This window comes from Amphibalanus amphitrite, unplaced genomic scaffold (assembly GCF_019059575.1).
Source record: "Amphibalanus amphitrite isolate SeventyFive unplaced genomic scaffold, NRLGWU_Aamphi_draft 000681F_arrow, whole genome shotgun sequence".
NCBI lineage: Eukaryota > Metazoa > Arthropoda > Thecostraca > Balanomorpha > Balanidae > Amphibalanus > Amphibalanus amphitrite.
Window position 1 is genome coordinate 183 of NW_024882175.1, and position 25582 is coordinate 25764.

Below are 25582 nucleotides of genomic sequence, written 5' to 3' on the forward strand. Positions count from 1 at the left end.
CTGGTTGTAATGGCTGCCGGGTGTGATAGTGGTGCGGAAGGGAGTAAAACTGGCTGTTCAGTTGCAGGATGGGAGAGTGATCTGGAGGCATCTGGATCGGGTCCGGCCGCGCCGGACTATGGCCGACGTACCACCGCCGACCGCTGGACGGGCGCTGGACCTGGATCGGACGCGGCGGGACCTGTTTGATGCCGACGTACCGCCGAGGGCCGGACTGACGGCTCGGGCGGTGGCCCCGGCTGCTCCGGACGGGTCACCGTCGGTCCCGGCGGGCGGACCGCCGCGATACAATCTGCGTCCGCGAGAGACGTTACGGCGGCCGGACCGGCTGTTGTGTGAGTGAAGTTTGTGAGCGCTCCGTGCCTGATATCGTTAAAAGTGACCAGAGTTTTGTTGTTACGTTAGTTGTGATTATGTTATATTGCGGGGTGGAGGGATGTCATAACCGGCTCTCGCCTCGACCGGCGGCCTCCCTCCCTCTCCCTCTCTCCCTCGCATACTGGTCACCCCTCTCGTCCCAGTGGACTCGCCCGGTGCCTCGGGCAGTATCTGTGACACGACCTCGGGTGAGCGGCCGGGAAGCAATACAGTTTTGAACGGGACGCCGTGCTGTCTACTTCAGCGGCTATGAGGCGATCACAAAGCTTCACCAAGAGCTTCTCCTTCATGGGGCCGGCCGGCCGTTAAGTCGCAACACCGGCTGCCGAGTGCCAACAGCTGCTTGCGCTGGCGCCGACGCGTTGTGGGCCGCGCTGCTGACGCCCAAGCTGCGATATCAACCATCTATGAATAAGTGGCAGCGGTGGCGGCTTGTCAGTTGTTAACGTGCCTTAACAGACGTTGCGAATAGCCCGCGTTGGAATCGCATGGTTGGGAACACAACGCAAGTAAAAATGGGCTTCCTTGATGAACCTACTTTTTAGGCACTGTAGCCTTTGTAATTTTGGATGTTTTGCTGTAGATATTATTTCTGCATATATACTATATAGGCACTCACGTGCTTTAAATCGCGCAATGCAATTGAACCATGGTAAAGACAATGATAAATTAACTGAGAGCTGACATGCGCCATGCTTTGTGTGTGTATGTGTGTGTGTGTGTGTTTTTTGCGAGTCGATAAAAGTGGTTTTGGACACTGGATGAGTTTTTAGGGGTGTGGTGAGGGGGGATGTAATTCCACAGACCTTCTGTCAGATTCACTAATGCAGTAGGTCTGTGCGGTGTTTAGCTATCGGAGCATTCTTTGAAAGTCGTGAATAGGGCCACCGAGTACCTAAAGCCGTGATATTCCCCCACAAAAACTTATTTTAAATAACCGGGGATAGGTACATGAGCAGAGTAAATGCTATTACGAACGTCTATCACAATGCTGAGCGAATAGGAAAATCCATAGATGGAGAATTGTGCCGCGTTACGGGTGCTCGGGCGCAGCCAATCCACCGTTACCCCAGCGGTGACCTTGACCCGCATCGTCTGTCTCGGCTCCAAAGCCAAACCGGCGTGGAATTGGGAGCGTTCGAGCACTCATGGTCCAGCGCAATTCTCCACCTAAATCCATTCCTGATACACATTTGCTTGCTCATAGTCATGTAACCCCGGTAAATTCACCCAACTTTCATATTGGTCGCTCCATAGACAGATGGCCACAGAGATCAACTTAAAAGGCCATTGTTGCATTCATTTAGTGGAGATCATTAAAGAGCCGTGACAGGCCACAAGTCGCGTGACATCATACGTGTAACGACCAATGACGTCGGCCTGCAAAACCCAATGGAAGCGGCTAGCAGCGTGCAATAAAACAGGGCGCTGCTTTCTAAATGTCTGTCGTGCGCCATAAATGAATATATTCTTTGTAACCTGGCAACTCAGTATCTTTTTTTAACTATTGTACTAGTATTTAATAATTTCATAATTTTATAATTGTGCTTACGCTTTATGTTGATATTAGTGATAAATCCTTAGATAAAGTAAATCGATGTGATATTTAATAGAAAAATAGCAAACTAACGCACCATTCATTCGAAAGCTGGGGAACCTACTAAAAAGAACTACTAAAATTCCTGAGGAACCAAAGGATCAAATGGGGATTAAATAAGCCCCGTTTACATAGGAGTTGCCAGATTCACATGCCAGCTCGATCTACTTTCAGGTGTTCGGCCTCCGCCATGTCGACAAATGCTGCGCAGCAAATACAAAATCCAGAAATGTGGTAATGGAGTTCTGGCCACCAAATAGAAAAAGCCTGCCAAGTTTATGATGCTCTTCATGTTATGTAGTTTTGATAATAAACGACGCATGGGCTTCAAATGAATTGTGTGTCGTACATTTGGGCATCATATGAGTGGAATATTGCAAAGTTTTTACCCATCATTTAAGCATGAGGCTAAATTGTTTCCATGAAAGCGATGAAAATAAAGCTGATTGTTGAGTTCGATGCACTCCTTGCAGCTTATATTTAGCGGATTGCATTTATTCTTATTCTACATTCATTTATAGAAAGATCAAATATGTAACACCCCTTTTCCCGCTTAGGTACCTACCTTCAACCTCTGAGCAGTGACATATTTTCTTGATCGATTCAAAAGGCATGGAAAACACAAAGCAGAAACTGAGTGCGTAAGATATTTGGTAACAAGTATCACATACGCTCTAAATGACTATCTAAGCAGTTTCGAGAGTCAGTAATTACCTATTTAATCACGTTGCGCTCATTCATAAAGTCAAACAAATACCTAAACCGATTGGTAGCGTCATCTAGGCGATCATAAGTGCCAAACTGCTAGTTGAAGACTTCTATTATAGATGGCACTGCTAGACAAGCCAGAGCGTAAGCCAGAGGATTTTACCACCGCCGTGAAAAATTCCTAACCAAAGGTGCACTCCGGTCCCCTCAACATAAAACTCTCGATATTTCTCTAACCAATCAGAGTAAGCCTTGCTCGGCGCTGATTTGCTCATCAGAAAATGACGTCATTAGGGAGCCACGGCGTTCAAGCTATTTTGTGGCGGCTCAGGTGATCCACTTAGAAGTCATATTTTGATGTTTTTAGAAAAGTCTGATGAATGCTTTTATATTTTCAGAAAAGCACCCCTAATGTTGTTGATAAACACAACTTCGCTATTTTTGCCAACAGTAATAAGACAGGAAATCATCTGTTGGTGGGTCTTCACGCTAAATCTACCACCCCCAACTACGTCATCATCGTTCCTGAGCATGCTGTACTTGGTCATAACTTCGTTGCCCAGCACTAGTCTAGCCTTGATTTCCGCCAATCAGAGTGCAGAGCTGTCTGCCAAGAGACAGCAGTACTCGATATTAGTGGTGGGCCAAATACTTGTTTTCTCAGATGTTTTTCTTTGGAGCCTTTTATATCTTACTTTTGTTTATATTATATATCGCTTTATATTTTGTTTTTGTAAAGAATATCCGCATATATTGTGATTTATTAGCTTGATTTAGCTAATATGGCAAAGTGTTTACGAAGGGGTGCAGGGAGATATGGCAGCAGATATGGTGCTTGCAAGTAGTCTTTGTACGCATGAAATAGTACTCGTTTTTCGAGCCGAAAATAACCTATTTATTGCAATTTATTGATGTATCATGCCTGAATTCCGAAAAAGTGCTCTTCGTAGCATTGAATACAGTCACTTGTGTAGTTGCAAAAGGTCACTGGCCAGTTTTGTGATATCTCTAGGCCAGCTAGGGAAATGTCTAAATGCTATGTAAACAGGGTTATAGATGCCTGCTATTCCGTCGTGAAAACGGCCATTATGAAGATATTTGCTGTAAAAGGATTTAGCTAGAATCGTTCAAGGCAATGTAAACCGATCTGGTAAAGCTTGGAGCATTCCCCAGATAACCCGCCGTGAAAATTGCTACTATTTAGGTACATGACACTGGTTTTCTTAATTTGTATCATTTTAACATTTAAAATACGCAAAAGGGCAGTATCGTTTATGATCGATAAATACATTTTCAACTCTACACCTATAGGACGCAGATCGACCTTCAGTCGGAAATAACAGGAAAATCGCTGAACATTACTTAATGAAAAGTTAATGCTTCAATAAATCTCAATCAGGAGAGCCAATGAAGTAACCAATAATATATTCGTACCACCGCCCGCGATTTGACATCAGTAAAACATCAAACTTAACGCTTTAATCGTACCAGTCACGACAGGGCTGCCGGTACTTAATGATAAAATGTAATGAATTTATTGGGCGCTGAGACAGCCATCCGATCGGCATTCGGCTCCAGTCTGCAAATATGGAGCGACTAGATTGAGCTATTGAGTAGTGTGTCAGATAAACATTGGAACTTAACTCAGCGAACAGTTTGTATAGCTTCCCACTTCTTTATCAACTCAGCCGTCGTCTTATTGTACAATTTTACACATTTTTGTAGAAGCACTAATCGAAGACGAGAACCGTTGGATGCAGATGATGCCCAAACATTGTTCGTTTCCTAACAACACTCATCGGATCTTGAATTAGGCCATGTAGAGTTCACTTACGATGTCAAAGGTCTAAGACGAGTGACCTAATCTGGCCTGAAAATGCGCTAGAGTAACTGAGCATGGATTTGGGCGGGTGTTGAGCATTGGGCAATTGGCATTAAAATCCTCGCCGGCCGAGGGGGGAGGGCGGATGCCGCCCCTCCATAGGGTTTTTTCGCGATAGCTCCAAGCACGCTGGCGATAGAGAGCTGAAACTTGGCATACCTGATCTTTGATTCAAGCCAGATCTTTTGACACCAACCGCATTTTTGGGTCAGGTCAGGTCACTGACCTATGACGTCATAAGTGAACCTCTGCACGGTCTTTAGATGTCGCAACTTCGCAACGCCTCACTGCCAGAGGAGATGTCATAGGGAAATGAAACTTGCAGGATCTAGTATCCATTATGAGTCTCACAACTTGTATATCTCGGATTTTTCCTCAAGGTCATATGAGGTCAGGTCATTTTCGTGACCTCACCATTATAAGTCAATGGGGAAAAATGAAAACTGCTATTCTGGCGCCGGGAACGATCTCCAACTATCTCAAGCACACAGAATCGTGATTTGATGCACTTCTTGCAAGGTTAGATGCGTCCCTTTTGCAATGTTGACCTTGTGTGACGTCATTTATGACGTCATCAAGGTCATATTAGTTTTTCGTCAATAACTCCCGATCAAATTAAGCTAGCAAGTCGGGAAAGCCACCAATGGACTCAGGAAGACCTGCCAAATCGAATGATATGCGACACGACTTCTTTCGACCAACTTCGTGACCTGGGGGTGCTGACCTGACCTTGACCTGAGGTCAACATCCTAAGTTGACCTGACCCAAACAAAAAGTATATCATCCGACGCGCCTGAGCGAGGCGAACACGATGCTGCCAAAATCGCGGCTCTGCGCCGTTTTTTTGCGAAGTTATTCACCAAAAACTGAACCGTACCTTGGGGCACTTGACCTGACCTCAGAGGTCACCGGTTGACCTAGGAGCTTAAAATCGGGTACCAATCTCTGCGTCTCGTAACGGCGCACACGCTCGTTTTTTTTTTCTGCGAAGCGCTAGCTCCACCAGGGGCGAAACGGCGAGGGGGTTCTTACCCCCCCCCCTCGGCCGGCGAGTATGTATGAAAACCAATAGGTCCGGCGAGGGCTAAAAGACAACGACCCTTAGTAGATAAATGACTGAAGCTTAGTAAAGCAATATGGGCCTACACCTCCCAAACGCTCTTGGAGCATAAATTCGCCCCACTATAGTGGGGCGAAGTTTTATAAAACTCGCATAGGCATTATACCTTAAGGTCAGCTATGTTTATAATATCCTTTACTCCCAAAAGTTGTTGCATGTCATCAAACAACGGTAATCCATCCTCAACTCACAAACTGCTGCAGTTTTACTCAACCATTGGTTATCCAGTCCTATCCGCCCGACATATCTTAGCATGAATGACTATGAGTTGATCCGTTTAAAATGCATGACTTCGTCTTTCCGTGAGTTTCAAAATTGATAATATGTTATGTACATCACAGACTTCTCTATATATAAGAGTCTGTGGTTACATATAAAATTATGAGAAATGGCTATTGTCAGAATCAACAATGTCGTTGTGCAATGTGCATCTCAGTGCAATGTTTGTAGGTCAAGTTTTACAGATGCCACTTTCGTCATCCCGGCGTTATTGACTGATTGACTGACTGACACGCTGACAGACAGGCAAACTGATCGTTGTATCTGACTGACTGACCGACTGAATGACTGCTAGCTGTTTGTCTGAGAGGAGACTGACTAACTAGCAGGCTGGTAGACAAACAAACAGACAGACAAGCTAGGCAGGCAGACAGACAGATTGACAGTGACTGAATGACGGACTGAACGACTGACAGATTGAAGAACTGACAGGGCTGGCGGACTGACGGACTGACGGACGGATTGACTAACAAATCGACAGACTGACAGTGACGGACTGATGGGCTGACCGACTAACGGATTGACGGACTGACTGATGGATTGACGAACTGACAGGCCTGACGGACTGAGGGACTGACGAACTGACGGACTGACAGACTGACAGACTGACGAACTGACGGACTGACAGACTGACGGACGAACAGACATGGACTGACTAATGTACCGATTGACTGACGGACTGACTGCATGACTGACGGGCTGACTGACGGATTAGCTAGTAGACGGGCAGACAGTGACCGACTGATTGACTGACTGACTGACTGACTGACTGGCTAGCTGGCTGACGCACTGATGAACTGGCGGACGAACTGATGGACTGACGAACTGACGAACTGACGAGCTGACGGACTGTCAGACTGACAGACTGACTGACAGACAGAGGGACTGATTGGTGACGGTCTATCTGACTCACTGACTGACTGACTGACTGACCAGCAGACAGGACGACTTACCGGCGGTGTTCGGCTGCTGCTGATGCTGCTGCTGGTGCTGCTGCTGCTGATGCTGCTGCTGCTGGCCGGCCGCCGCTGGGTGGTGGGGCGCCGGTAGCCGCGGCCGGCCGGTCGCAGCTGCGGTGGCCCGCCGGCCCTCAGCGGCCGAGGACCCCGCGGTCCGGCGCCGCGCGGCATCCGCAGCTCGGCGCCGCTGGCCGACGGCCGCATGGGAACACCCATTCCAGCAGGTCGCGGGCCCCTCATCCTCTGAGGCGCCATACCACGAGGAGGCGGCATGCCGGGCTGAGGCGGCACCATGCCGGCCTGAGGCGGCGCCATGCGAGGGGCGGGGCACGGTCGATCGCGGTCCCGGCTGCGGCTGGCCGGCTGGGCCCGCTCCAGCACCGCCCTCATCGGCGCCCATCACCGTGTTGATCAGCTTTGAGGCGAAGTTGAACATAGCACGGCACTGGTCTACGGCGCTGGCGCACGAGTCGTCCGGTGTGGCGCCGCGGCCATCGGCGGCGTGGCCCGGCTCGGCTGATCGGCGGCGCTCGGCGGGCTCTATGGCGGGCTCACTGCAGCGCGCGCCGCGTCGGCCAGCGGCCGGCCGGCAGCCAGCGATGGCGGACGACCATCGACGGCGACACTAGCGCCGGCGATCGATAGCGGCCGACGGCGCACACTCGCCACTCGGTGGTGACGTCACCGCGACTCAGGTGTCGCCGGATTAGTCAGAGCCGATTGCATCTGGGTGCCGGCTTGACTAATCGAGTGCACGGCCGTAGTGGCGTGTTTGCGCCGCCCTGGGAGGGCGGCGCAGACCCTGTATGTCCGCGGGACACCCTCCGGTGCCACTGCCAGGCGACCGCGCCAGGAACACGGCCGACATCGTGGGAGGGGCGTGGACGAGACCCAGCGTGGTCGGCAATGTCCAGCAGCTAGAAGTCAAGCGACGACATCAGAAATCAAATAGGGTGTCTCGGAAAAATGAAAAAGGTTATTGGCTACTTTACACGAGAAAGATGTTGATAAAAAACGAAGCATAGTGGGTAACTGAGCAGCCAGGATCGATACGGAGTTTTGAGGAGGGATACTTACCTATACGCCGTTTTAAGTACCTATATGTAATACGGCATTATTGTGGTGCATGCATTGCAAGTTTCTAACTCACATACATTGCTCAAATACGCGTATCTTGTAGTGGACGTGCAATAACTATATGACCATTACCTATGTAGTTTAATCCTCGCCTGTATTGGTGTTTTTCCAGCCGCGAACGTATGTCCATTGGACCCCCCTTGCCGGTTGGCCCATGATCGAGCTATAGCTTCGCGGAAAAAAAACGATCGTGTTGCCCGTGACGAGAGGAAGCCGATGATACCCAATTCCAAGGTCCTAGGTAATTGGTTGACCTTCCAGGTCAGGCCAATGACCCAAAAGTCGGGAAAATCGGGACCTGTGAGAACGTCGTAAAGCGTGGCTGCTATGGAGTTTTCGGGGTGCTGATCACGAATATCATGTTAGTGTTGAGCACAGATGATGTCTTCATGCATTTAGGCCAGGTCGGGTCAGGAAACTACTTCGTATATGTTCATATGGTTGCTAAATTCGAATTCAGCTCCAAAAACTAGCCTAAAAACATGTAAAACTCGAATAAGTGAACCGAGGCCATCAAAGGTCAAGGACCTGACCTGACCTTCAGGTGACCTTGACACCCACCCTAATATGTATGGGAGCAACATCATATTCCATGTTTGAACGCCTGAAACGACGAAAAGACTGGAAACGCGCGGCTAATACGAGCCGACATACGCCGAATCGCGATTCCGGCCAAACATGGTCTCGAAAAGTAGGTCACAGGTCAAAGGTCATTCGGGTCATGGTCATGAAATTTTCAGAGTAGGTGTAAAATTGATCAACGCGAGGGTACTTGCTGAGCGTTTCGTCGGGATCAGACGCTTTTTAGCGAGCTATTCGCGAAAAACCGAGGGGGTACGTTCGACCTCCCCCCCCCACCCCCCATACGGGCGATGGTTAAAGGCAGGTATGTAAAAGCAAAGCATTTGAAATTGCAATAGATGCAAAATTTCACGCTCCTAAAGACATCTAACCAGCTAATGATAATAAAATGTATCGCGCTAAGTATATAGTTAAGTAAGATTGGATTAAAAAATAATTTACAATGCTAGACTAATTCAAAATGACTTCAGCAGGCAGAAGCTTCAGAGCTAATAAATACAATGCACACTGAATAATGCACTTTTTCTTTCTCGGGAAAATAGTACGACTGAAAACACATTTTAATGTGGACATAAAAGGAGATAAGTAACCGGGACGGACTGAGACTCCTTTGACTGACAGCGAGCGGGAGCCGAGGAAGAAAAGTGGATACAGAGAGAGAGAGAGAGAGAGAGAGAGAGAGAGAGAGAGAGAGAGAGAGAGAGAGAGAGAGAGGAGAGAGAGGGAGAGGAGAGAGGGAGAAAGGGAGAGAGAGAGAGGAAGAGGAAGAGAGAGGGGAGGGAGAGCTGAGAGATAGAAAGACATACCTACAGAGAGAGACAGGAGAGAGAGAGAGAGAGAGAGAGAGAGAGAGAGAGAGAGAGAGAGAGAGAGAGAGAGAGAGAGAGAGAGAGTAAGAGAATAGAGACAGAGAAAAGAGAGAAAGAGAGGGGAGAAAGGAAGGTGGGTAGGACATTTTCATAAAGCTTGCGCGAGGATATTTAAACGAGTTTAGCCTAGACCGAGCGGAGAAAGTCAGACAGGAGTGACAGGGTAAAGGCTCAGATGAAAGACAGGGTGGTTTACAGGCACAGGCGATACCCTGGTGAGTTCCGATGGGCTGAGGTCAGTTCAGACGGGCCGGGAGTCGCAGTGCCCAGTGCTGCTGGTTCATTACAGCCGGTTCGCGCTGGTCCGAGGCCGATTGTGCGGCCCTTTGTGGTCGGCCGGCGGTGTAGCCCCAATGACCGGCGCGCCGCCACAGCGCACTGATGAATGGCACCCCAGTCTGTGCGGCGCTTTGTCCGCGCTGGCACCAGCAAAAATGACCGCCGACGACATCAAAAGGAGCTTAGCGTAATGTGCCGTCACGTATTCCACGGGCGACATCGGCAGCACAGGCCGAGCACCGCGCCGTGCCGCAGCAAAAACCGACTCAACGAGTCATTTGTCATATATGTACTACTGCTCTGGTTCTCCATAGTTGAGGAAGTCAACAGCGTGACGTTGGTGTGCGTTATTGCTGTGTTACAAGATAAATTTCGACTTATTTAGGGATAATATTATACGAGTGATACAGGTGTGACTATTGGACCATTGGTGTAGTGTTTTTTAAACGCATTTTCTCTATTTCTGTATTCGTTCTAAAAATGCCGGGTAGCAAGAAAAGGACAATATCAGAACCTTATTTCAAGGTTGCTAAGAGGACAGAGGTATAAACTAAGCACTCAGTATTGTCACTTCTATACAGGATAAATGTCAATAAAGACGTGTGAAATCTTTTAAGCTTATATTTTCAACTTCTTTTACATCGGTCCAAGCATTTACAATCGGTAATAGCCAAGTGATCCTACAACTATGGTCATAACTTACTACACCCCTTATAACTAGGTATATGCCTATCTACGACTGAGTAGTCATACGCAAAAGGCAAAAGCAAAAAAAAAAGAGCGAAAGCAAGTGACAGCAGGAAAAAACGTTAGCATAGACGGAAAACCGGCTGTTTCGTGTCAGAAGCCATGACGGAGACTGTCCTTGTTGGGTTTGAGAGCCCTCGATTATTATATAGGTACTTGTGTCATATTTGTATGGTTTGTCAATAAATGTTAAAAAAGACAGCAGGAAAAAAGAATATTCGAAGTTCTAGAAGCTTATATTCACAGGATTTTCTTCACTTTTTTAAATAAGCTATGACCAGGCCGGGCGGGAGTTATGCCCGATAATATGAAACTCGGATCTGAGCCACGACTGCCGCCTCCCCGCTGGACGAGCTGTGGCTTAGCGGGGAGATCCGGAAACGGGCGGACGAGGGCCGAGGGAAGACCGTTTGTGTGGCTGGGCAGCGCAGTGGGCGGTCGGTCATCTCTCACAGTCTTCATCAGATTCCAGCAGAGAGCGGTCCCTCTGCCCGTGGATGCAGAAAGACCCCTCCACCAATGGGAAGAAAACGGCCTCAATGCCGATAGACATTGAGCGTCGCTCATGGAGCGATTTCTCCGTAAATGGAAAGGGAACGACTCCTATGCAGACGGGAGAGAGCCAGTCCCTCCAGCCACGTGAATACGGCGGCCCCTCTGTAAACGGGAAGATTATGTCGCTTTGCCGAGGGTGAAAAACGACAAGTGAGCTTTTGCGAATTGAAGGGAGTGATCCTAGTTCAGAAGGCTATTTAACCCTATTAGTGGCAGGCTCCTGGCTACCCCATATTAGTGGCAGGGGGGGGGCTGTTTACGACCCCCCCCCCTTGATATCTCGAGATCTAACCGGCCGATTTTCAAAATTCAAACGGCATTCGATTTGGCTCAACGAGATCTACATTTCTAAAAAAATAAAATTAAAAATGTCAATAGGAGGGTAGAGGGGGGTAAAAACGGGCAAATTGCAGATACATTTTAGACTGTTTATCACGGCCAGGTTTCTGAACCAATCTTAACGCAACTTTTGCCGATCGATAGAGAATGAACCAGGAATTCACATGGATCCTAAAAATATGCATTTTCAAAAATCATAGGCGGATACAGATCATTGAGATTGGGGGTACACAAAAAGTATAGTAAATAAGGCTTTTGTTGGTACTGTTTCTAAAAAGGGTGGCAATGGTCTTGTTATGTTACAATTTTCTGATGAGAGAGCGACTAAAATTGTATTGGTCATGCATAGGCGGTGTCAGGGCACCTATGTTGGGAGGTAAAAAATAACCCCCCTTTTTGGACGCCTGGATCCGACTATTATAGCAAAAACGTGTCAAAAGAGGATGCACAATAACTTTGTATATGTTATCACATGATACCTTTCATTCACTGTTCGTAAAACTGGTGCAGCATCGTGATCTTCGCCCAAATGACTCGCTTCACGAATAGGACCCCCAATTCCCAGTGCTCTGGAGCCGCCCCTGGTAAAGTTATGAACTTGAACTTTTCAGGGAATGTGCCCAATTTAGTTTTAGGAAAAGTCAGAAAATTTCAGCATCGTAGCTTCAGCGGTTTCGGAGATATTCCCGAAAAACCTGAGGGGTGGATAAAAACAACCCCCCCCCCCCCTGCCACTAATAGGGTTAAGGTATACATTTTAACAATATTGTTTTGCTGGTATTCAGATAGCAGTGGATCACAATCAACATATTCGACAGTCAGACAGAGTCAACAATTTACAGGATACGGCGCAGTCCAGTACACAGGGCTCTACTCAACAGACCACAGCCAGGCAGTAAGAAGGCCACAAGAGAATGCAGCACACAACAACGAGAGTCTTCAGAATAGAGCGAATGAAAGTTCACATTCTATGGAAGCGCCGTCCGCAGTCTTCTTCAGCTCGGGCACAGTCGGACACAGTCTGTCTTCCACAGTCAGTTCACAGTCTGGGACAGTCGACCTACAGTGGGATACAGTCCGGTCCTCAATGTGATACAGTCGGCTGGACGGCCCGCAGCGGGCGGTGCCCGACCTCCCGCCGGCTGCGCGGTCGGTGACCACCTCTCGGCACATTTCCCGCCCTCTGATCCGTCTCCGGGCCATCAGCTCGGGCGTCTGCTGCCGTGTCGGGCCGGGCCGCCGCCCGATCACCGTCACTGCCGGCGGCCGGCCCCGAGTGACTGCCGCCTCCCTCCCCCGCCGTGTCGTGAGCGATGTCCCCGCCGGGGGACCACCCAGTGCTGCTGTCGGCCGGCCGCAGATCGGTCGCCGCTCAGCCGCCGCGCCGCGCCGGACCGCCACAGGTTGGCGCCGCGGGCCGGCGCGGTGCTGCGCGCGCGGCCGCCGCTCCTCGCCATGAGACGCCGCCGCGGCCGTGGCCATCGATTTCCGTCCGGGCGGCGGTCAGCTGGTGGCGGCGGCGGCCGTCGGGCGGCGCTGGCGGCGAGCACAGCTGGCCAGCTGCCGAGATGGCGAGCGTCGAGCAGCTGCTGCTGGCCGCCCTCTGGACGCCGCTGGCCGCTGCGCTCAGCACCAGGCCGGACTCCACTCCGAGCCAGCCGTCCTCACCGCCGCCGGCCTCCAACAGCTCCGAGGAGGCGGGTGCGCCGCGGGTGGAGGCGGCCAGAGAGACCCATATGGCGGCGGCGGCGGCGGCCGGCAAGTCAGCCTCTCATCCGCTGCTCACGCTGACACTGGTGCTGGCGCTGTGTTTTGTCAGTGCTGCTGCCGCCTTCGGACTGCGACGCGTGCTCCGGCGAGCCTTCTTCAAAGACAGGTGGGTGCTAGCCAGGCTGTTAGCGACTGCATTTCTGCCACCTGTCACGTGCTCACCTAACTTAGCTTTCCTATTGAAAAGCAAATTTTGAAGTCACTAACTTGTGGACGCCTTTCAGACTCATTAGTAGTCCCAAAAGCCCCATAGATAGTGGGATTCAGCAAAACTTTTCTTTATTAAGTAGGGATTGGTCCACATTTAAATCATTCCGAACCTAAAATTGTGTTTTAGGAAAACTTCAGACTTCACTCAGGTTACTAGTTTGGCTGAAAAGCGGGAAGACCATAACCTAACCTCTGCCCTGCTCCTTCTCCTATGTCATCATGCTGATGAAGTTCCTTTATTTTGAACGCATACACTGCGTAGGTACTTGCATCATAACCGAAGGTTTGTTGTCAATAGTTAAAACACTATTCTTTAGAATTGTGTTTTTCTATTGAAAAACAAATCTGAGTTCCCTGACAATTTGGCAAAAGCTGCCTGAGATCAGTAAATTCAGTATGCATACCTACGCGCGTACTGCGTAATACTCACCTAGCGTCTGCCATCCATACTTTCAGTTACAGCTATTGGCAACAGATGGCAGCACACATACGCGCCTGGAAGGTAGTCTGTGCCGCATTATGCCCGGGTATTGCGGCACGGTATAGGCGCTGTGAGAACCCACATTGCACAATGCACATAGCCCCCGCCGTAAATTTACCGGATCGGATATATTACATTTTTCAGAAGTCATGTCTGATTTCATGAGTAGAAGGAGAGCTGACCTATGCATATTATGTATGGTCATTTGCATTTGGTACCTAGTCCCACGTAATTGCAAAATGCTTTCAATATTAGGAAGAACTTTGGTATGAATGAAATGAATGAAACTCGAATGAAAGAACTTTGGTACGGTACAGAGAGAAAAGTGTTCTTACCCACTAACTCCCAATGATGTGTTTCAGGACGGGAAGTTATCGTTATTTCAAAGTGAACCAAGAAGACGACGGAGAGTTGATGGCAGTTGACGGCGGGTACCACGTGGCTCTGGATGATTCCAGCGAAGACGAGGTAGGACAAGAATGGGGTAAGATTGATGGAGGATAGAATGGCAATAGAGTAGAGTGGGGTAAGACTGAAATTGGGTGGAACTATTGCTGAGGGAAGAAATGGTGAGGCTAAGAGGGTCGAGGGATCAAGTGCTAGTGAGGGAAGATTGAGATTGAGTGGGACTGGGAAAGATGGAGTTGAAGTTCGGCATATACGACACACATGAGCAGTGAGCACCCTCGTGAAATGTGCCTTTATTCATTTAATGGACATAGATTAACTCCGGATACACTCTCTGCTTGGAAGGGTGTAAAACAAAGTTAATCTTCTCGGCCTCAAGGATAAAGTAGGTAGTTCTTTTGACCGTGGCCTGGGAACTGTATGTGCGACCTTCCTTGAGCAGGTGTACCTACCAGGGTTGTGCTTGACTCATGAGTCGAGTCAGAGATTTGACTCAACTCTGACTCAGATGAGTCAGGTTTGAGTCGAGTCGGATAAAATGTTGAGCTGTTGAGTTGAGTCAGAGTTGAGTCAGACAAAAATATTAAGGTGTTGAGTTGAGTCATAGTTGAGTCAGTAAAATAACTTTTGACATTGAGTTGAGTCAAAAACATTTAGGAACATGAGTCAGCTGACTCATCTTTCTAGAAACAATGTATAAGCTTTTCATTCTCCCCCACCCCCGCTTAACAACTTAGGCCTGGCCCTGCTGCCGGATTTTTTTTCACCCCCCCCCCCCCCCCCCCCCCCGCTCATCAACTTTTTTATCTGAGTCAAATTTGAGTCAACAAACTTGGCTCAACAAAAAATTGAGTCAAGTTTGAGTCAACCAATATTTTCATTGAGCCGCTTGAGTCATGAGTCGAGTCAAGGAAAAAATCAGCTCCTTGTTTGAGTCAGAGTTGAGTCGGGGCTTTCTGAAGTTGAATGATGAGTCGAGTCGGCAAATTTTTTTGAGTCGAGCACAACCCTGGACTACCTACCACTTAACCTATATGGAAACATGTGAGCGCCTATTAAATTAATTATCATCACATTTTGCTCATACAGGATATTTCACACTATGTTACAGCTGGGTCCAGCGCGGCTTCCGGTCAACACACCGGAAACGGCGCAGGTGCGGCGAAGTTGTCTGTCTCCGCCGCCAGAGGCCAAGTCTCTGCTGATAGAGTCCTCTGATGAGGTAGGTGGCTGGTCTCTGCTGAGCGCTTCTATACATCCTAGTTCTTCAATGCGAATTGCACAGCTCTTCATACCTAAATATCAATCTTGAGAGCTATACAAAAATGATCAATGACATGGTGGAAATGTGAAAAACTTTTATTGCAATATAGGCCGAATATTAATTATTAGAACATTATTGCGCTCGCAATACGGCTCCTCACGGCGCCAATACCGTGCCGCACTACCCAACCGTAATGCGGTACAGACTACCCTTCAGGCGCGTAAGCGTGCTGCCATCTGTTGCCAATAACTCTAACTACGCAAAAGTATGGATGAGTACCAAGCGAAATAAAAATTTATCTCCCTTTCCGTCCGTCGGTCCCCCTCCCCACCCCCCCCCCCCCCCCCCATCTCTCTCACTCGCTCGCTCTCTCTCGCTCTCTCTCGCTCTCTCTCGCTCTCTCTCGCTCTCTCTCGCTCTCTCTCGCTCTCTCTCGCTCTCTCGCTCTCTCTCGCTCTCTCTCGCTCTCTCGCTCTCTCTCGCTCTCTCTCGCTCTCTCTCGCTCTCTCTCGCTCTCTCTCGCTCTCTCTCGCTCTCTCTCGCTCTCTCTCGCTCTCTCTCGCTCTCTCTCGCTCTCTCTCGCTCTCTCTCGCTCTCTCTCGCTCTCTCTCGCTCTCTCTCGCTCTCTCTCGCTCTCTCTCTCTCTCTCTCTCTCTCTCTCTCTCTCTCTCTCTCTCTCTCTCTCTCTCTCTCTCTCTCTCTCTCTCTCTCTCTCTCTCTCTCTCTCTCTCTCTCTCTCTCTCTCTCTCTCTCTCTCTCTCTCTCTCTCTCTCTCTCTCTCTCTCTCTCTCTCTCTCTCTCTCTCTCTCTCTCTCTCTCTCTCTCTCTCTCTCTCTCTCTCTCTCTCTCTCTCTCTCTCTCTCTTTATTCGTCTTTTTGTTAATTGGCCTGCCTGCACATGTTTATTGAGCTCCGACATCTTCTCTCTGTTTCAGGAGCTCCTTCAGTGAACAATTGAGGATTGGGTTCTTTGGCGTACCTGCTCTTCTTGCACATGTCAAAAACCAATATTTTCGTGCGCTATAGTAATACGAAATCATTGATAGTTTAAATGCACAAGTGTATATATCAGCACAATTATGCCTACAGTTCGTTTGGAAAGCTGTTCAAGAGACAGGGTCTCAACATAATTACAGACGTTCTTTGTCCTTAACACCCTTGGTTTTCACCTACAGTCGGTACATTGTTCTGTGGATGGGCTACTTAAGGGCCCAAAATGTAGGTATGCATAAAAAATACATACCTCCGTTTCATCAAGCACAAGACAAATCTGCAAAAATGATACGTTTCCTGTCTCTAAGACACTGGTCTATACGTACGATTTACTTTATATTTTAGATCGTAGACGCTGGTACCTGCAACTTGTAAGTTTGGTACGCAAGGTAAAAATTTGCTGAAATGCGGGAACCGTAATGGAATATAATATGGGAATGTTAGGAACATAATTCATGCGATCATGATCTAAATATACTACATAAGAAACACCATGGAGTCATGACTAAGATGGTGAAGTCAATGACTTTTTACCTGTGGTAGTGTAGCAGGTTTACTTCATCGTGTTTTTTTCCGATTTACGGGAAACTCCACTGGAATACTGAAAGATATCGTTTGTACATATAACCATAGAAGTTAGAACGTTTCGTACGGGTAGTCGCTTAGCCGGTGCACAATGTACATACATATATCGCTGAATGATGAGGCCATGAGAGCAATTCTGTCTGTGGTGCACCCGTTTATTTTATATGTTTTGATGTGACTCATGTAGCGTCTGCTGGCTGCCGAGCTCATATTGCGCTGAGCTGTTCAAAAGTCCTAAAATGAGCAGCTGATGTATCGCCTGGTGTCTAGCCGAGGGTGACGTGCGACTGACTGATTGGACGGACGCTATTCTGAGCCTGAGCGGTGTGGCGGCGGCTGATGTGTGATGTGTAGACTGTTGTTTGCGCGCAGATGACGTGCTGTTGATTGATGTCAGCGTGACATGTCGCCTGATGTCCGCCAGCGGATGAGGAGTCGTTGACTGATGTGAACTATTTGATGGGTCTGGCCGGGCCAATGAACGACAGCAGTGGTGGCTCACGTGTTGTCCCGATCGTGACCAGTCCTAACATACCAGATCACCACGCCGTGCCGGTAGCTGACGAGTGTGTGTGAGCGCCTATAAAAGAATATATTTGTGGGTTTGAGCGTGAGTATGTGTGTGCCACCTTTTAACTCGCTGCGGCCAAGGGTGATGTCAAAATAATGCTGCTGTTCAATACAAAAGAAAGACGCAAATCTGTTTAAGATGATGTCCAAAATAACTAATATAGTCCGCATTTAGCCAGCTTCACGACCTAAGTTTCAACTTGCGCAAGATAAAACCATCTGCACCTTTTGCTAGTCCGTAGGCGAAGCGAAACCATTTAGCGACATTCTCATCAGTTTGACCTACAGAGCTGTCAACAAAAGTCACGTGATTGACCTTTGCACATTAGATTGTCGCTCATCTAACAGCGTAGGCACAACGCTAAAAACGGTACCAAACGACTCGTATCGCCATCATATGCCCTCATTAGACAAGTTACAAGCCTCAGACCACAAATTGAAACACATTTTTGCGATTGGTCGGAACACGCTACCCATAAAAAGCTGAAAGTTGGCATACATTAACTTGATCTTTCCCATATAAAATGCATGTCCCTCGACGCGTTTGCTCATGACAAATACGATGGCGCCAAAATCGCGGCCCTGCAATCATTTTTCACGAAGTAATTTAACAATACAAACAAATCTTAGGACCTTTGACCTGACCTCCGAGTTCACCGGTTGACGTTAGTGAGTAAGGGTATAAGTATAAGGGAAGGTCGTATGGAACTCCCCCCCCCCCCCGTTCGGTTTTCAGGAAAAAAAACTCGCGTAAAAAGCGGCCGATTGCGACGAAACTTTCAGTTCCCTCGCGTTAATCAATTTTACAACTAAACTGGAAATTTCACGACCCTGACACAAATGACCTTTGACCTGTGCCCTCTTTTTCGAGACCATGTTTGGCCGGAATCGCGATTCGGCGTATACGTATGTCGGCTCACATTAGCCGCGCGTTTGCAGTCTTTTTGAGGTTTCAAGCGTTCAAACATGTGATATGATGTTGGTCCCATGCATTACGGTGGGTGTCAAGGTCACCTGAAGGTCAGGTCAGATCACTGACCTTTGATGACCTCGGTTCAGTCGAGTTTTGCATGTTTCTTGGCTAGTTTTTGGAGCTGATTTCGAATTAAGCATCCATTTGAAAATTTACGAAGAAGTTTTGGTGCCTTCGTAACATCATACGAAGCAGTCAGTGGCAGCTGACATCTACTATGAATACTCGTCAGGAAGCCTACTGGTTGACCTGACCTGACCCGACCCGACTTGGCTTAATTGCATGAAGACATCATCTGTGATCAAAGCTAACATGAAAATAGAGATCGCACCCCGAAAACCCCCATAGCAAACGCAAATTACATGTTCTAACAGGTCCCGATTTTCCCGACTTTTGGGTCATTGACCTGACCTGAAAGGTCAACCGATGACCTTTGATGACAGGCGAGGGTTAAAATCGGTTGAAATGCGTTTTCTGTGACCTAGTTAGTAGCTATATCTGACAGTTCCTGAGACAGATGCCAGGCCCAGGTCTTCACAAGTTAGGAAACGACCATGACAAGACTTAAGGACTGATCAGGAACGTCTCGTAGCGAGCTATCGTTTGCCAACGGGGTCGTTTACCCTCCCCCCCCCCCCCCCCCCCCAGGGAGTGATGAAATTCCCCATCCATTACAGTATTGACTACTCGTATGTGACAATTTTTCTACACTATCTGCCTGGTCGAGTGTTCGTCGCATCGCGGTGTAACCAAATGTGACACTATACGCACATTTGTGTGAGTCATGAAATCATACACTTAACAGAAAACTTACTATAATAGCATTTATTGATATAAAAATTATCTTGAATACGTACATTCCATTAGCTTCATAAAATGTACCAATAGTCATTAGTTCTCGTAGGCATACAAAAACTTTACCGAAAAATTCGGCGAATCTCGAAATACAGCAGCAGCTTTCAGCGACGCTGGTAAAGACCCGTGTCATCAATAAGCCCAGCGGCGTCCCGGCTCGACGTACTGAGGTACCACGTGCATACCGTGCCCACATTGAGGTACATCGCACGTACCGGCTCGACGCACTCAGATCCCTCGGGTCCGGCACAATGAGGTCCCCACACGTATCGTCCCCACGAACTGAGGGCCCCGCACGTACCGGCATGGCGTACTGAAGTACCGCGCACGGTGACGCTCCTCTGTCGGCTACACCACGGAGAGAATCTCGTTGTACAGATCGGTGCCGAAAATGTCTCCCCGGCAGCTGAGAACATCTGAACAGTCTTCGGTCGTCGCCGTTGGACAGTCATCGCCGTCGTCGCCGCTACCGACCGGCTCTGGTTCACCCCGATCGTGTTCAGTCTTCATGTGCATTGAGAGGTCGTCGCGGAGCAGGAACAATCTGTTGCACTCTGGACACGCCAGTGGCTCTTGTCCGTCGGCGGGACGGTCCTGTCCGCGGTCGGCAGGCGGGGCCGCCGGTACCGGCACCGGGCGAGCTGCCGTGGCCGGCTCCGGTGGCGGCTGATCACAGTCGTGGTTGTGCACCAGTTCTGGGGTTGGCACGGAAGCGCCGCAGCGCGCGCAGAGAAGAGCGTGTGCGCTGGCGCGGTGCCGCTCCAGCTTGGCTGCAGTGTCGAACTGACGGCCGCACCGCAGGCAGCAGAAGCGCGCCGGCTCGTGACCCAGCCGGTGGCGGTACAGAGCCGCGGCGCTCTCCAGTACCTGGCCACACACGTCGCAGCCGCGGTAGCCAGTCCGGTGCAGGCGCAGGTGCAGTGGCAGCAGCACGCGAGCGATGAACTTGCGACAGACGCGGCAGCGCGCAGCGTCGGCGCGCGGCCACCGCTGGGGCGGCAGCTCGGGCGGCGCCGGCGGCGGGCTCTTAGCGGGTGGCTCGCGCTCGGCCGGCGGCGTCTCGGGGACCAGCGGCGGCGGCTCCTCGCAGCCCGAGTATGTGTCGGCCAGGTCCAGCACGCCCTCCACCTCCACCAGCTCGCTGAAGTCGAGCAGTCGGCGGCGGCCGCGCTGCCGACGCCGCTCCGCCGCCACGGCCGCCGCCGCCTCGTCACCGGACGAGTCTCCAGCGGCGGCGCGCTCCTCCAGCAGTCCGCGGCGCAGCGCGCCTCCGCCCGGCCTCCTCAGCGCCTTGGCCCGCAGGCCGGCCGGCAGGGCGGAGGGACGGCGTGCCGCCGCCAGCAGACTCCCCGGCCCGGCGCGGGGCGGCAGCGGGGACGACTCCGGCTTCTCTGGCGCTTCCTCGGGTATTGGCTTCCTCTTGCGCAGTCGCTGACGAATCGTACGGCTGAGTCGCAACGCTGGTGGTGGCGGGTTGTCGATGTGTCGAAGACTAAACATAGATAGAAAACTGCCTTTGAAGCGTTCCTTCTCTGAGTCCGGCATCAGGGAGACATAGGTCGGAGGCTCACTGACACGGGGCTGTTCGGGCGGCTCTTCCGGAACGGTCGGGCCGACCGAGCTTGGCACCTGGGTAGCGGAGACAGCGATAGGCTCGCTATCGCTCTGACTGCTGCGCTGAGTGGCTGTCCTGGCGGGAACGGCAGCAGCGGCGGCTGCACTGTTGGCTAGCTCCCGCAGCCTCAGCAGTGCCGCGTCTGCTGGGCTGACGTCTCCACTCTCGCGCTCCTCGGCTGCCACAGCGGCCAGGTGTCGCAGCCAGCGGGCGCGCGCTACCGCCCAGCACTCGGAAGGGAAGCCCGGGAACTCTGTCGGCTCGACCGTCACGCCACCGGGCTCAGCGTCAGTGGGTGCGGCCGCCGGGGCTGGCACGGAGGACGGCCCCTCTCCACCGGTGAGCAGGCGACTCAGCTGGACAGAGACGGAGGTAAGTGCCCGAGGCGGGGTGCCGGAAGCAGCGGCGCTGACCGTACCGGAAGCAGCGGCGCTGACCGTAGCCACACGATGAGTACTTTCCTTGCAGTTCGGAGATTTTCGCGGCGACCTAGCTGCCCGCGATTGACACGCAGAGCCGCGATCACAGTCGGCTTTGGGCCCGCGGTTATAACCGCTTTTCGTGGCCAGTTTGTGTTTCTTTGGTGTCTGAGGTGTCCGCGGGCGGCCGTTCCACGCGGTCCGGCAGCGTTCCCCGCTTCGGATCGGACTGGTCATAGGACCCGTCACTATGGCACAATCAACATCCTCCCCTGACGGCAGACCAGTCGACCTGCTGCTGGTCTCCGATCCGTCCAGGTCGCTGACGTCATTCTCCACCACCCAGATGAGCCCGCCGCCCTCGGAGATGGTGCCAAAGTCGTCATCCTCCACCACCTCGATAAGCTCTGAGACGGCGCCGGGCAGCGCGGTCAGCCGGTCGGCGGGCCCCTCGTCGTCGGACGCCTGTGAGGAGTAGTCGGTCTCCGTGTAGATGTCTATCAGGGGGGAGCCGACGCCAGCGTCCGAGCGGCGCGCCCACAGCTCCGAGAGCACGCAGTCCGGGATGTCCGCCCGCTCCGCGGCGCGGGACGCCGACGGCGCAGAGGACAGCGGCGGCTCGACGACCGACCGGAGCATCGTCACACCGCGGTGAGTCTGACAGCGGACGGTGGACAGGAGCTTCAGCTGTGCCAGATGCAGGGGCGGAAATGGCGTCCAATCACCACTCGCTGACTAGGCACGGTAGCGAACTCACCTGTAAAACAAAGACCCAATGTCAGAGATCGGAGCCGGCAAATAACGGGATGAGACAGGCAATGCCTAAATAGCTCCATGAAACATAGTCCAGCAAATCTTGTGTATAGATCAGTCAGGAGATCATATTTACACCCCCCCCCCCCCCCCAAATAAACATGCTTATCATGCTTTGTGCTTCAGAAAGCCACATAATACAACTGCATCAGCAGATTTAATTACACAGAAAAGAAAATTAATATGGGCAACGTCCCATTTCTTTTCACTATCCACCATATGCTCTGTGGGAAAGCACCTACAGAGAGCATAAAGGACATTTGCTATTTCTTGCCCCTCTGCCCAGTGTCTCCACTACACAGAAGATGTAGAGTAGTTGGGAAAGTGGGGAAAGTGCTCAGAAATGCCACAATCGGCTTCAACTGTAATTTGTAAACAACAGGTCCAATCCAATCATTGTAGGTACCTAAAACGATGGATATCTATAAAGCCTACGACCATTGAAAAATTTCGCCATGAATAATAAAATTGTAGATTTTTTTCACACAACCCCGAATTGAATACAGAATTGAGAGCTGATACCTACACGATGACGCAGCTTACATCCCCATGTATGCATGTATGCACTGTGAAATTACTAAAAGCTTGTAAATTATGTAACCATAGGTAAGAGCAAAATGTTTATGGGAAACAAGGGGAAATTAGATCTGAGCCAGACGAATTCGCAAGTGGGGCGACAATGGACAGTGCCCTGCTGTAGGTAAACTCATAGAGAAACTGAATCTGATAAAGTGCTGGATCATACAGTTCACCATTGGGAAGTTGAGGATGCAGAAAGGCCAGACCAGTCTGCCAAGATATTGGACTTGAAAATGTTTATTTTGAGCCCACAAAGCTTTTGGCTCTTCTACCTAAACTGTTCTCCAACAATCCCCAGTTATTTGTATTGTTATGGAAAGATAGGTCTACCCACAGGTATGAATAAGTTCACTGATCAGTGATCACTCTACCTTCATTATGTAATAACCCCACTGGCAGTTAACTGATAGGTCAAGGTAGGCATTAAAACTACAGGGATCACCTGCAATCAATGCTGGTGCACCAGCATGAATTCACTTCCTCAGAAAGCAGAAACTGCCAATTTCATTAGGTACAAGGTTTGATTAAAAAAAGTGTTAAGAATTTAGCATTTCAGACCCATATGCTGGCACCTGCTGCCTTTGCCCCAGGCACTGTAGTTATATTTTTTATCAGCAGGCTGCAAGCCTGATGTTGTTTCCTGGCTTCCCCTTTGTCAAATTCACATGCCTCAGGTGTACACAGAATTTGGAGGCATGTGTAGGCCTGTTCATGTTGTCACATGAAATTGACACATCAAAAAGTCAATTTAGCCCTGCTAAAAAGTTAATAAAGTGAGTTGCAAATATTCCAGAAGTAGTAAGCTATAGAACTCAACTCCATATGACCTCATTTCAACCAAACCACTGCAGAGGCCTCTTGCACCAAAATCCTCTTGCACCAATGCTTGGATTATTTTGCATCGTATACCCAGTCCAAGTCTCAAATGCAACAATTTGCTTGCAAAATTTAGCAAGCACATGTAGGATTATGTATTGGGCTATTGCAAACAAATTTAGCACCTGTAGATTAGCTTATTCTGAAACCGGTTTTTTCGATTTTACCTAGCTAGGTAGTTTGGTGCAAGAGGCCTCAGATCTATCAATCAGAAGACACAAGAACACAGCAGCAGGATCTTGTAACAAATTGAAATGAAGTAGGTTCTCTGGACATGTCAAAGCTTTTAGCACCTGGTACCTACTGAGAAGTGAGAAGCTAGAACAATGGGACCAAATTAAAGAATGTGATTAGTCCTGAGGGGTGTTCACGGGCACCGCACACTGCTGCGTGCGGTGTGTGCGGTGCATCCAGCAGGCGTGGGGGTAGGGGGCGGGTAGGCGGCTCTGACGTCACGGCTGCGTGCAGTGGACGGTCTGCTGTGGCCGGTCCACCGGCCACAGCGGTCGCTGTGTGCGGTGACAGAAGGCTGACGTAGGGACGCAGTGGGCGGAGCTTGGAGGCTGTGTGCGCTCCAACCGCACACAGGGCCCGTGAACAGCCCTCTGGCCAATTCATTACCATTCCACTACTGTTCTGTTCCAATTTCCAACCTTTGTACATAAAGTGGTTGAAAATATGGCTCTTCCTCATATCCTTATGTTACATTCTGTGGAACACTTCTCAATGTACTGATTGTGATGAAGCCTGAAAAGACTTAAACAGGTTCACAAGAGTATTCAGAAAACCAATCCATTATCAGCTTCATATTAGCATATTGATATTACAGCTTGAACAGAACGCATTGCGAGACTGAGACCATCCTTTAGTATGCCTGTGACTTCTAGGTTCCAATCAATCTTTTCTTTCTATTATTTAAATACATGCTGTACAGCTCCTCAATCATAAAACACACATAAGCAATAGAATGATGCAAACATACCACCATAAATCAAAATGACCAAATTGAAAAATGTGATCAAGAAACTTATTTCTGCTTATCCCTTGTATTTTACACTAACTGTTGAAAACTGATGATACACGAAGATATCCCCCAGAACGTTTATTATTTTGAAACCCATCTACAACAGCCACCACATTAAAAATTGAATTAATTCGTGCTTTAACGCTTTGGCTTGTCTCAGTCTGCACCAAACCATCAAACATTTATGAGTATTTTAAAGCAAGATTGTCACTTGAAAGATGCATTAACACCCAACAACACCTTCAGTTTACGGCTACTAAAAGCAGGAGTGATTTCAAAAAAGGTTTCGGTATAAATCCCAGAATAAATCCCAGAATACAGCATGGCAATCTACGCAATCCCCGTGCCTCTCACTTTCCTGCACCGTATGGTGCTGCGCCCTGCGGCGAGAATCAGAACTACTGATTATCGGCGAAACCGAAGCCGATCCTACAGATGGCAGCACTAAAACCGCATAAGCAAATAGCAGTTGCAGCCATGGTTCTTCAATCTTCACCTTAGTTTCCCTTAGTTTCCCTTGTTAGCATTCTCTGATTGTTACTTAGCTCAGCACGATCATATCATCAACCAACTGATGGACTCGCCCGCCCCTTCCGCTAATGGAATAACTGCCCCGGCCAGCTCGCCGGGGAAGTTTCACTAACGCCCCCCTCCCCCCCCCCCCCCCCCCCGAGTGATTGTTACAGGGGCGAGTTTCTCCCATCCCGACTGGACGG

The 25582-nt window shown here is 49.7% G+C and overlaps 2 protein-coding genes across 6 annotated transcripts; one reads left to right on the forward strand and one right to left on the reverse strand.

Moving 5' to 3' along the window:
- The first annotated feature begins 12773 nt into the window (after positions 1–12773).
- On the forward strand, positions 12774–17841 carry LOC122364523. The gene is made up of 4 exons (XM_043334960.1): positions 12774–13307; positions 14255–14360; positions 15412–15522; positions 16500–17841. The coding sequence occupies exons 1-4, from the start codon at positions 13000–13002 to the stop codon at positions 16512–16514; spliced, it is 540 nt and encodes a 179-aa protein (XP_043190895.1). The 5' UTR covers positions 12774–12999; the 3' UTR covers positions 16515–17841.
- Positions 17842–19495: 1654 nt separating this feature from the next.
- Positions 19496–25218, reverse strand: LOC122364524. Of its 5 annotated transcripts, XM_043334963.1 has the most exons (3): positions 24825–25046; positions 24496–24589; positions 19496–22331 (listed from the first exon to the last, which is right to left on the reverse strand). In XM_043334963.1, exon 3 carries the CDS (start codon positions 22211–22213, stop codon positions 19889–19891), a length of 2325 nt encoding a protein of 774 aa, XP_043190898.1. In that variant the 5' UTR covers positions 22214–22331; positions 24496–24589; positions 24825–25046; the 3' UTR covers positions 19496–19888. The 5 variants fall into 5 exon arrangements, with proteins under 5 accessions (XP_043190898.1, XP_043190896.1, XP_043190901.1 ...); XM_043334961.1 differs by lacking the exons at positions 24496–24589; positions 24825–25046 and adding an exon at positions 25186–25218; XM_043334966.1 differs by lacking the exons at positions 24496–24589; positions 24825–25046 and adding an exon at positions 25107–25128.
- Positions 25219–25582: the final 364 nt, after the last annotated feature.